This window comes from Microchirus variegatus, assembly GCF_963457635.1.
Source record: "Microchirus variegatus genome assembly, chromosome: 14".
Lineage (NCBI taxonomy): Eukaryota > Metazoa > Chordata > Actinopteri > Pleuronectiformes > Soleidae > Microchirus > Microchirus variegatus.
Genome location: NC_139815.1, coordinates 18,349,017 through 18,361,192, shown reverse-complemented (window position 1 = coordinate 18,361,192; position 12,176 = coordinate 18,349,017). Strand labels below are relative to the sequence as shown.

At 38.9% G+C, this 12,176-nt stretch overlaps 1 protein-coding gene across 1 annotated transcript in view; it reads right to left on the bottom strand.

Annotated features, from left to right (window-relative positions):
• Positions 1-1,750: 1,750 nt before the first annotated feature.
• Positions 1,751-12,176, bottom strand: part of LOC310936909 (collagen and calcium-binding EGF domain-containing protein 1-like) — a gene marked incomplete at its 3' end in the record, with an annotated part of 32,836 nt that continues 22,410 nt past the window's right edge. Inside the window, exons 3-11 of the mRNA XM_083901070.1 lie at positions 7,120-7,172; positions 5,237-5,371; positions 4,161-4,298; positions 3,882-4,015; positions 3,624-3,738; positions 3,242-3,372; positions 2,858-2,893; positions 2,218-2,253; positions 1,751-1,939 (exon numbers count right to left, since the gene is read on the bottom strand). Of these exons, the coding sequence (XP_083757196.1) occupies positions 1,751-1,939; positions 2,218-2,253; positions 2,858-2,893; positions 3,242-3,372; positions 3,624-3,738; positions 3,882-4,015; positions 4,161-4,298; positions 5,237-5,371; positions 7,120-7,172 (967 nt within the window). The remainder of the gene's footprint in view (positions 1,940-2,217; positions 2,254-2,857; positions 2,894-3,241; positions 3,373-3,623; positions 3,739-3,881; positions 4,016-4,160; positions 4,299-5,236; positions 5,372-7,119; positions 7,173-12,176) is intronic.

Genomic DNA, 12,176 nt, shown 5'->3' with positions numbered 1-12,176 from the left:
TCTATAATTATCCCTCCAGCTGTTTATACCTAGGCATTTTACCTCTGACCTCTGACCCGTAACCATAATGACACTCAAACACGCTTCAGTCCCACAGTCAACGCTGGGGATTGTTGCCTTGTACAGAGATGCTAGAATGATTAACACATTATCCATAGGTTACATGTTTGGAATAGTTTATGGATAATTATCGGACAACAATTATACATCACATGTCCTTTGATAATAAGTTCTGTGAAAAAAGACGACGGTCACTTGACCTTGCAAGTGTTGAAGCAGATGAAATGTTAAGGGAAGATTGTCAGTAACTTAGTTCCCTCTGCTGGTGGCACTGAGTAAAATGACATTTGAGAGCAGGGAGAATATGGTTGGAAACAAAAACCCCTGCTCAACGGCACTTTGACAACAGCTCTCACTACACCGAGTGTGGATGTCTGTTTGGATCTGCGTTCTTTTGCTTGTGAGACCGATTTGATTGGCTCAAGCATCGTCATTGTCAAATATCCGGGCGTCGTCTCTCACTATTTCAGCCAACTTTCAAATTCCATTCATCAAGACAACAACAAGAGCCGCGACCACTTCAATAAAGTAGTTATCATCCATCCGTTCATGCCACAATTCACTTACTCTGAGGAATCTGCAGAGTGGATATGAATATGAAACAAATGACATGCTGCTCATCCCGATTCATTGTCACATTATTTCCAAGTTGTAATACATGTCTGCAGCTCGTTTAGCTTTTAATCATTTATTTTATAGTAGGTTTGGTTGTTAACACTAATTCATAGACACAATTAAATGCCGTCATCTTTGTCAGATCTGTTATTTTGCAATGACATTAAACAAATTCCAAGCACTATTTGAAGTCAATTATGTAGAAAAATCCTTTATTGTATTGGTTAACCCCTTCTTTGCAGCTCCTTCACAGTAAAAGCAAAAGGAAGTCTTTATACATGTATGCCTGTTGGTGTGTGTCGTGTCGAGCTGCCTTTCTTTTTCACAGAGTATATAGAGTTTTCTTGATATAGTTCCTGTTGGTTTATCTCTATAATCATGAATACATGTATGTTTGGGTGATAAAGGTGATTCTCTTTTTAAACGCCGTGAAATTCGTAACCAAGTAAAATTATCCTGTTGTAAATGTAACTATTCAAACATTTTGCTGCATATACGGTTTTATTAATACTTGAATTAGGATTGTTTAAAGGGACAGTTTTGAACAGCACATCGACCATTACTGTTTCTGTCAAACAGTGCAACACTGGGATTTCCTGTACTCTTGAATATCGAGAATGTGTTTCTAAGTCCCGAGGTAAAAAGGCTCAGACTCAGGTGCACGGGAGGCTCACAGTGCAGGTCCTGGGTTTTCATGCCGATGCCCCGCAGGCAAACTGTCAGCGACTGCAGAGCTTCCATGGACAGATTTAGGACCAGGAAGAGATGTAGACGATAAAAAGTTCATCGTTTGAAGTGGTTCAGCTCAGAGGCTCAGACATGTCTTTCTCACTCTGTGTCCTGCACGCACATCCCTCCCTCACACCACAGCATATCGACGGTAGCGAGACAGCGCTCGGCAGGAACGCCTGTTTTGTTTGCAGTCTGTTGCAGAATGGCACAGACTGCACAAAATGAGGCTACTCGTCCAGTTCATCCCAGCTCTGCGTTCAAATTATTTACATGATGGCCCTCTGAAGAAAAGAGTCACGTTCAGGGACTGTATGTCAGTGTCTGTCACTGGTCAGGTCAAAGGTCAGGTATTGGCCATTAAATCTCCTTGGCCGGAGCCCCACTCGGCAAAATCCAGTTCCCCGCTGGACTGAGGCGGACTGTCCAGAGAGATACCCCGCCGCTCCCCAAACACCTTCTCCTGCAGTTCAATGATGTCATTGCGGATGTCGGCCATCATTAGCAGAAGGAAGTCAAAGGAGCCGGGAGGTCCCTACAAACACATGGAAACAGAATTGATTAGCGGTTAACTCTGCATGTTTAAGTTTGATCATCAGAAAAACATTTTCTTTATTGGGATGTAAGGTATGATCACTATGGCAACAAATAATTATTACTCAAGTTAAAACTCAAAATAAGAGATATGTGTCAGTGAATAATGGAATAGTTTAGGACAAATCAACAGAACAATTTGAAACCAAAAAATATATCATGATTGTACCAAAATATATTATGGATGTCTGCAAACACATTTCTTAAGCATTAACTTACAGGTGGTCCTCTGGGACCTGGAGCTCCTCTGTCACCCTGTAGATGACAAACGACTTACTTCTTTATTCAGTCACACAAATGAAACACAAAGTGTTATTGCAAATGCTTTAAATTAAAATATATCCCTAAAAAATAGCACAACAAAGCATTCTTTGAAAATCAAGTGTGGCACACATCGTTAAATTCACATTTCCTTGGATCCATAATTGTAATTCCAATAATTTAAACATTTTTTATTCCTCTTTTTGGACTTTTGTACAATAAGAATCTCTGAAATCATATCTGCTTTCCTGTCTGGCAGTGACTTCATGTTGGCTTTAAACATTATAAGTCATACTTAGTAAACCAAATCATCACATTTCGAAATATTTTCAACATGTTCACTAGTGTACATTGTACACAGGGAGAAGCCAAAAGTTGACAAATTTATCTTGATCTGATTTTTAAATTGATTTTAACTGAGTTGGAAGAAACAAAACCAACAGTGTTTATTTTACTACAATATAATGATATAATACAGTGAAATGAGAGGTTTACTGCACATAATGCAGCGCAGACACTAGATGGCAACAGTGAGGCTTCACACAAATACACATACTGCACAGGTAAATCATACTCAATAAAAATACATCATAATGACCTTTATTCCATCTCTTCCTGATGCTCCAGGTGGTCCCTGTATGAACAAACACAACATAGTTATACCACAGATTTAACTCCTTCATGGTCAAATGTTATTTTCTGAATGCAACTCTGAAATACAAAATCAAACTGTCAGGTATTTAGCGTGACTTTCCGTTACAATTCAGGTCTTTTGAACCTAAATGGAATGGAATCCTAATTAATGCCAATGGTGAAACCCGAATTATCGTATAATTTCAAATTTCAAATTTCAATGTCAAAGATTAGACAAAGTCATAATTTTGCATCAGGAAATCTAGTGGTGGTTGAAGACTTTTACGCAGTACTACAATCCAGGAGTATGAAAACTTTGCGATGGGTACTATAGGTGTTTTAGTCGTACCACTGGCCCCCTGCGGCCTCTTTTGATATGTCTCATGTCAGGTTCTGGACCCATGGGTCCCATGTCTCCTCGTGGACCAGACAGACCTCTCTCTCCTGGGTCTCCTTTCTTTCCAGGTTGTCCTGGGTGTCCTGGCATGAGGAAAGCAATAAAATATATATATATATGTATTTTTAAATTGGTGACCTATCTAGCACACACTAAAAAAACAATTTAATAATAAAGAGCAGGGGAAAGTGTCTGCCAAGATCTTCAGATGGGTCATAAAAAATCCGTTTTTTAAAAATAGCCAAAGTCTGCTTTCACTTAAATTTCCTTTGAATACATTTATATATCTACATAAGTACATGTTTATGTGTCTAACATTTTATCTCAACATTACCAGGGACCCCGGGAGCTCCTGAAGGGCCCGGCAGACCAGGAAGACAAGGACTATCAGGACCTTTTCCTGTTCTCCCCAGAGATGGTTTGTCACTGCTGTTAGCCAAACCAGGTACCTAAAAAAACAAAAGTGGAATAAAAATCTAGTTTAATAAACTATTCTCACTATAAACCACACTCTAGTTTAAAAAATGTTCATTTCCAACACATCCGAAACATGGCAAACGCTGACGAATCGTTGTGCGTCGTCACACGTTACCTGGTTTGGTGACTGTGTGTTTCCCAGCCTCAGCTTAAGCTGCAGCAAACTGTTTTTCATGTTCATAAAATCTTGACAGGTCAACGAGCAAGTGGCGGCACTCATCAAGGTGTCGGACTTTCCAGACGAGCTCACTGCAGAGCAAAAAAAACATTAACACCTTTTTACACACTTGTCACATGACTCCAGTCGTCCCCGTTTGACAGTTACACACAATAAGCCTTGATTGTGTCGTCATGAATTACAATTTAAAGGCCCTTAAATTCCCTATGAACTTACAGTTGTGTACGGGGACGCAGGAGCGCTGGTCTGGTGCGAGTACGTAGCCGCTGCGACAGCGACACAGGAAGCTCCCCACCGTGTTCACGCACTCGTGATCACACTCACTGCTGCCGGAGAGCTCACACTCATCGATGTCTGCGTGAGATGGTGAATGAAAAAGAAATCAAAATCAAAATCTGGAGGCGACAGACTACAACATAAACGTTAAGTAAGCAAGATATGTTGTCATATTTCTATTTTATTGACCTACGCAAGGAGATTATGTTTTTGCCAGAGTTTGTTTGTCTGTCTGTCTGTTAGCAACATAAGTCAGTACATTTTGGGTGTGATCCGTAGACGCCATCACTATTTTTATCGCTATTATGTGGGGGGCTGAGCTGCCTTTGCGGAGGTGTGCGCTCTCCGAGTGCTTCTAGTTTATTTTTATTATAATCTAATCTATTTTCCTTTTAGGAATCGTTACTCCTTTTGCAGACATTTGATGTTAGTATAACTGCACGTAGGCCTACATCAAGTTAAGTTATCGTCATATATATTTAGGGAGCAGATTTTGTAATAAATCTACTAAATTACTAGGTGGCATAAACTTTTTTTTTTTTAACAGTGAAAGAAAAGTCAAACAATACATCATTTTCAGATCACACACATCACACATTAATCTAATAATCAAACACTGTAAACTGTCGATCTTAATTTTCCTCTTCCTGGATTAAAACCTTTTAATAGTAGTAAACTGCAGCACATAGTGACCACACAAATGAACTCTTCTTAAAAACACAAGCTCATATAATATATCGTTCAAGAGGGAAACTAGATTAATAAAATGCAAATGTGCCAGGACAACTTTAAAAAGTATGTGTGTTTCAATCTCGGAAGAGTCTAACAGATGAATTTAAGCAGAGTAAAAACATAAATCAGTTTAAAAGAATATACTAAATATCAAACAGCAAGAGGGCATTTTCATTTCCAGTTAGGGAAAATGACTAAATTATGGCTTTTAATAACATTAAATGATTTGATTGAATAACAGTCATAAGGATGAGGGGATGTGGACGACAGGGTGGAACACTAACCTAGACAGTAAGGAGATTTGTGGCTGCGGTGTCTTTCTCTGTCAAAGCGGTATCCGGTGTAACACGTGCAGACGACTCTCCCGAAGTTATCGGTGCACTGCTGCTCACACGGTGACGCAGCACACACGTCTACGCCTGAAGACGAAGAGAGAGAGAGAGAAAGGAGACGAGAAAGGAAGTTATTCATGATCATCTGCTTCCGCATCCCCAACTGGGAACTGACCACTACAGATTGTACTGGCCTTTTTTGTCTCCAAAAACTTGTTGACATGTCAGAGGAGAAACAAAAGCACAGGTGTAAATAAATAACCATCTGCTCCAGCTGCTTAGTTTTCCATGTCCTCAGGTCACTGTCGCAATGTCGTGGACTTGAAAAGAGCCATTCTTGATTCTTGAGGAAAACATCCGTTCACGAAAGCACAAAAACCGTGTCTGCACTCATTCACCCAGGTTTATAAACACTAAGTGGTTTCACATGACAAAACTGTAAATATATTTAATCAATAGCCCAAATGTATATATATTTAGTAACTCTTTGAACATAATGATCTTAATAAATATCTTAAATATCTTGAAAAAACAAAAACTAAACAAAGATTTTTTTCGAAAAATTTGGAGGCAATCCTGATCAACATTAAGTCAAAACATCAAAATCATCTGTGTAATTAAGTCATTAAGGCATTTATATGGTAGTTCCAAGAAGCTGACTCAGCTGACTCTTTTTGCAAACCCACCTCGAACACAGTTTGAGAACAGCGCCCTCTTGTGGTCAGTGGTAATCGGCGTCACAGTTACAGGAGATTTATTTGGGGTTTCCAGACTATTTTATTGTTTTTTAAACTTAGCTTTTAACTTAAGATTGATGTTTTGCATTGCATGCATGAAATAAATGTGATTTTAAAATGATAATACCATCCATCTCATCTCTATAGTAATCATCATCAGGCATGACACTGATGTCTGTAATAAATCTCATGACCAAGCTGTCAGCTGGATATAACTTTGGAAATAAAATAACAATTTATTTGTTTTACTACCATTATAATTACAGAGGTGGAAACAAGGACTGAAACAATGACTCAAATACTAAATGAATCGTCAACTATTGTGATCATCGATTTATTGGTTTGAGGGTTTTTTTCATTATTAAAACCTGTTTTCTCATTGTTTTAGCTTCTTTAACGCGAATAGTTTCTTCATTTCTTTGCTCCACATAAACAAAGAAATCATTAAAACTGAATCATTTTGGTTTGCGGACAAAACAAGACATTTGAGATCATCATTTCCAGGTTTGACAAACACTGAGCAATATTTTTCTGACATTTTATGGACCAAACGATTACTCGATTAATCAAGAAATGACTCAGACAGATGAATCGGTTATGAATATAATCGTTAGCTGCAGCTCTAGTGGAAAGCGAATTAAAAATAACACGTTATTATCATTAAAAAAAATTGGACCTTGATAAATCATTATTATTATCATACCATTATTATTACTGTACTGTAAAGTGTTACCTGTGATTAATGTGTAAAATCTCTTGGAAACATATGGTTTAACAATTCTAATCACACCGAATAATGTGAATTAGGCTACAATAGTTTGTCATCTTTAAAAAGTGAAACACTAATCCCACTAAGATTATTTAAGTGGACGATGAAAGAGCAGCAACTGATCACAGTTCGTCAGTGAATCAAAGCCATGCGCACATTTCCCGGAACTCCAAAAACACAATTAACTCGTGACAAAAGGTCAATCACAGCATTATCCAAACTTCTTTGGAAGACAAAGCTCATGTTACACAATGTTCCTTTTAACCATTATCAGATCAGGAGTGTGTGAGGTTCATGACTTAAAAGGACAGTGTGTATGGTTTACCTACCTTCAGGAATACACTGGCCCATCACAAACCTGAAGCCCTCACAGCATTTTCTCCTGAAAAAGAGAGAGAGAGAGAGAGAGAGCGTTCAGATGTTTGCACTATTTTCAGATAAAGCATCGACAAAACCGCTCAGCTTCAAATCATTACAGAAATAATTGGACATTTTGCACTCTCGGAATGATTGAGAAAATATGAAGCTGCGGGACATTTCACAGTTGGTCTTTCCCAGGTGACACAGCTTAATGCTCGCAAATTAGACACTTAAATCATGTTTAGTTTAAACACCTGGTTTTAAACTAAAGAAAAACTCAACATCAAACACGGCGTACAATAGAAACTGCCAAAGCGTGACTACACTGGTTGGAAAGATGATGTAACCACTAAGCACCTGGATAAAGGAGACCACCGTGCACCAATCTGCACACAGCATGGGGAACAAATGCAGCAGAACCTTTACAACCCTCTATGACAACTGAGACTTTAAAGGTCACACAGAATCAGAACTTCATATGTTCATCATACTAAATCATATGGAGTAAATACAGTATTACACACATTCTCTGAAACTCAACATTAAAGGTGCCATATGTAAGAATGTGGCCAAAAACGGTTACTACATTCAAATTCAAAATACCGAGGTCTTTTAGGTTTCGTTTTCTGACGTAACTGGCAACCCGTGGTTGCTCGGCAGGTGAGACTCTACTGACTGCAATGATTGGTTGACAGCGGTAGGTGGCGCCACATGCCAAAACAGGATTTCAAAACATAAACATGATTTGCAGTCTGCAAAATATATTTTTTAATGCAAATATTTTGTCTGTACTGTTGTTGTTGGTGAGTTCAGTTTGTTATATGAACATTATTCCTGAGTCTCTGTGACATATAAGGAGGATTTTATGGCCAGTTGCTTTAGATTTATTACATAATGCACCTTTAAATTACAATAATAAAACACTGTATTTTGATGTGGCTCTTTTTAATTTCCTGTCGAACAGATGAACAATCAATGCCGACGACTTCTACTCCCATTTTAATTGCATTTACAGCGTCTGATGTGTTTGATGTAACACTTTTATGGTGGTGGTGGATGTGAGATTAATTCAAGTACAGCGTTGTGCAACGAAAATCCGGGCAACAATTCCTCCCAAAATTGATTTATGGTGTTTGGCAAAGACGCTCATGCAGACATCCCACAACAATCCGCCACATGTTACAGACATTACAGATGGAAAAACAGAGGGGGGAAAACTGGAGCAGCACAGCAAACCATGCAACAAATATCACACACGGAATAGAAATGTCCTAAAACTGCCTGCTACCAGAGGTCACTAAACAAGCTGGCTCATTCAGGATACCCTCAAGGCAACAAGTTGCTTTTATTCTCCTCCAGCCTCCATGCAGTGTGACACTAAATCACTCGGAGACCCTCAAAACTACCCCCCCAAATGAATAATAACCTATAAAATAGCCTAAACTGATGAGATCCAGATGAGGTTGACTTTAATCTGCAGCACTGAGACAGGATGGCAAGGGTTGGGCCAATGTTGGGGGTAAATAGTGAGACAAACGGTATCAGTGCAACCGTTCTGACAATCTGTACATCAATCATCACCCATCGAAAAAAAAGAAGAATGTATTACAGATGCATGTATTACTGTAGGTGCAGATACCGATCATATCTAACTGACATGTTTTCATCAGCAATGATGTGACGTGTTTATGAGCACGTCTCAATATTCTGATGAAATGTTACGTGGATTAAAGTCAAATGAAGAAATGATAAGATTCTATTGGTGACGGTGGAGCAGATTCAGGATTAAAACAACAACAACAACAACAACAAGTCAATCAGAGATGGCAGACTTCACCCCATTCAAGCAACCAGCCCCGGGCGCCCTCTGCTGGTCACCGTGGCAAGTGCAAGTGCGGAAACACAAACAGCCGGACAAACAAATAAACACACAGAGCTGCCAAAAACAACAATACTTCACTCCCATGTAAGATAGTTTAGTACTTTTTTTAATGAATATATACTGGTATACCTCATATAAATCCACTGTATGTTATAGTGTTTAGTTTGGTCTAAATCCAGATCTTGATCTGTGTTGACACTGTGTTCTTCTGTCATTATATCAGATACAAATGTGATGAAATGTGGTACATTCAGCCACAGGACCATTCATTCATTATGCCATAGTTTCCTTTCATCAAAATTTAAAGTCAAACATATTGTAGTCTGTAGATATTAACTATACAGTAAAAACAAAAAAGAGCATTTATTTGATGGCAGTACTGGCAGATACCAGAGTTGGTACGTTTACGTTCGATTACGTATTTTAAAATTTGAAAACTGACTTCATGGCTGTCTCAATTTAAATGATCTTTTTTTTGAAGGAAGTTAAAATGTAGGTGTATTGTCAGTAAAAGTCAGCTAAGGACAAACCTTGCTTTTTTTTTCCCGCTATGGGAAAAGATTACTTTAATATCTCACTACACTTTAGCAGGATTAAGTACTTTAAAAGGACAAACATTGATTTCATGATAGCAATTTACATTTATTGCAGATGTGGGTTTACAGTGCAGGTGAGGAATTTAGTATTTCAAAGAAAGGGGATCACGCAGAATTCAGGTGTAGTGTCAGTAAATGTTAGGTAATATATATATATTAAAAATAATGTATTAATCTATATAGTGCTGCTGATTTAAAGGTCCAGTGTGTAAAATGTAGTTTACATTTATTTTGATTTAGCAAAAATAGTTCAACTTAAATGTTTTTTTCAGGGTACAATTACCTGATGGTATGAACTGCTGATGAGCTGTCCATGTTCCTACCAAGAACCATCATGTTTTTACAATAACTCACAACAGACAAACCTGAGTTATGATGATAACTAAAGGATACATAGGTTCTCATGTTACGCAACATGTTACATACTGTATCTTTAACAAGAGCAAATTTGCCATTTCGCTTTTACCAGAGCAGCCTCTCAGAGTCTAGCCACCTCGTAAAACCTTTCTTACTCGCACCTCTCTGATGTCAGCGTAGAGGGTGCTGTGTCAAACAGTCGCTCTGACCTACGGTAAGTGCACATGATGCTGTAATTGGTGTGCGGAGGTGAGGGAACTCTGTCTCTCTGTTTCATGTGTCCAGCTGAGTGCAGCACCGTAAAAGCCTTCCGGGAAAACCAATTTGTCTTTTCACCCCACTTTCATGAGCGACCAGCTATCACAACAGCGATTAGCACGTACAGTTATAAGCTATAACCTTATCACAATTTATCACGACTCCCATTAAAAACAATTATCAGATGATAGTAAGTCAATTCTCCTGAGCATTCATAGAGTAGAGGATTTCATGGCAGTCCGTCAAATAGAGATATTTCTATAAAGTCCAGATGCTAGTGTGGCTATGACCCAGAGCACTGCTGCAGCAGGGGAAGAGAATTTGAATGACAGAACAAGGAGAGCGGGCAGTGAAAGCCATGTTGTCTCCACACATCCACATAAACTGACAGACCGTCTGTCAGTCAGAAATGCAGGAGGCTCAGCAGCAGCATCAGCAGCAGCAGCAGCAGCATCTCCCCTGAGTGTGTGAGTGAACGACAGGAGTGGAAAAGCAGCAGATGAGGGTGAAGGGAGAGACGACCCGTGTGTTTATGTTTTGGGATGAGGAAATATGTTAGTCAGATAGGCAACATGCTCCACGGTCAACATGACACCAAAACACAGAGGATTACACTTGATGGCTACAATGAACAGTCTGTGAGTGTGTTTGTACTTGAATGTGTTACATTTTAGGGACCTTCTCTGGCATAAACACTTACTTTGTCAGGACCAGAAGTCTTCATGGAGACCAAACTCTGGTCCTGATGAGGCAAACACCTTATATCCTGATATAAGTTTAAGGCTAAGATTTGAATTGTGGTAATACTAAGATTAGAGTTAGACATTACCTGGATATGGTTAAGATTGGGGTTAGGGCTTTATTTAGGTTGGAGTTCAGTGCAGTGTCTTAAGAGGAATAGCTGTGCAAACCTATGTGTGTGTGTGTTCCAGGTAATCCTTTTGTTGCGTGGACCTCAATCTGTTTACACACCTGTAAACTTGTCTTCCTTATGGAGACAAAAAGCAAATCCCCATAATGTAAATAACTATGTTTTAAGGTGAAGACATTTAAGAGTAAATTAATGTAAGTCAATGCAATGTTCTCTGAAGTCCTGAAAACCAGACTGTGTGTGTGTGTACATCTGTACTAGACTGTGAGGGCAAATTTTATTTGATGATCTTTGTGAGGACATTTTTGTCCGTGTGAGGCGGCTGGTTTTACAACTTCAAAGGGCTTTTTAGGGTTAAAACGTGGTTTTAAGGTTAAAGATTTGGATTAGACATTCAGTTCTACACATTGGCGAAAGAATATGCTTATGTATCCATGTTACCACCTGTTAAGAAACATTTGGAAGACATCATTTTATATTGAAGAAGACCATTAATTCCTTGGGATTGAGGCTAATTTTCCAACAGCTTTCCATTTAAACAGACTTTAAGACAGACTTTTTGTGTACAGTTGAGTTACCTCATGGTGGCTAATGTGGCTACTTTCATCCTGGGCTTCACTTGTCAAAGCAGAAGGCTAAGTCCATTTCTCTACACAGTCTATGGTCACCACAGAAGACGGACAGTAAGGCACGAATAGAGAGCAGCAGTAGCTGTTGATACATTTCAGCGTCCCATCGATAATTATAGCAATATTCGATTCTTAGCCTTGAATGTCATGGAATGCTGTGGTTGCCTCATCAGGCCACACACATGCCTCCTCTTATAAGCTGTTTCTACCATTTTTCTACTCTGTTGGAATGACAGTTCACATGATATCTGAGCGTCATCCTTTAAAAGCTGAATAAGTACACCTTTCCATTGTACTTATTAATATTTTCCTTTTATGGATACGCCAACATTTCCACCTCCCTGGAACATTAACGACTGGATCCGTCTTCCAAAACCCGCGACAATCTGTGTTTGTGTTCATGCAGAGTACATGTGTACATTAAGCACCTGTG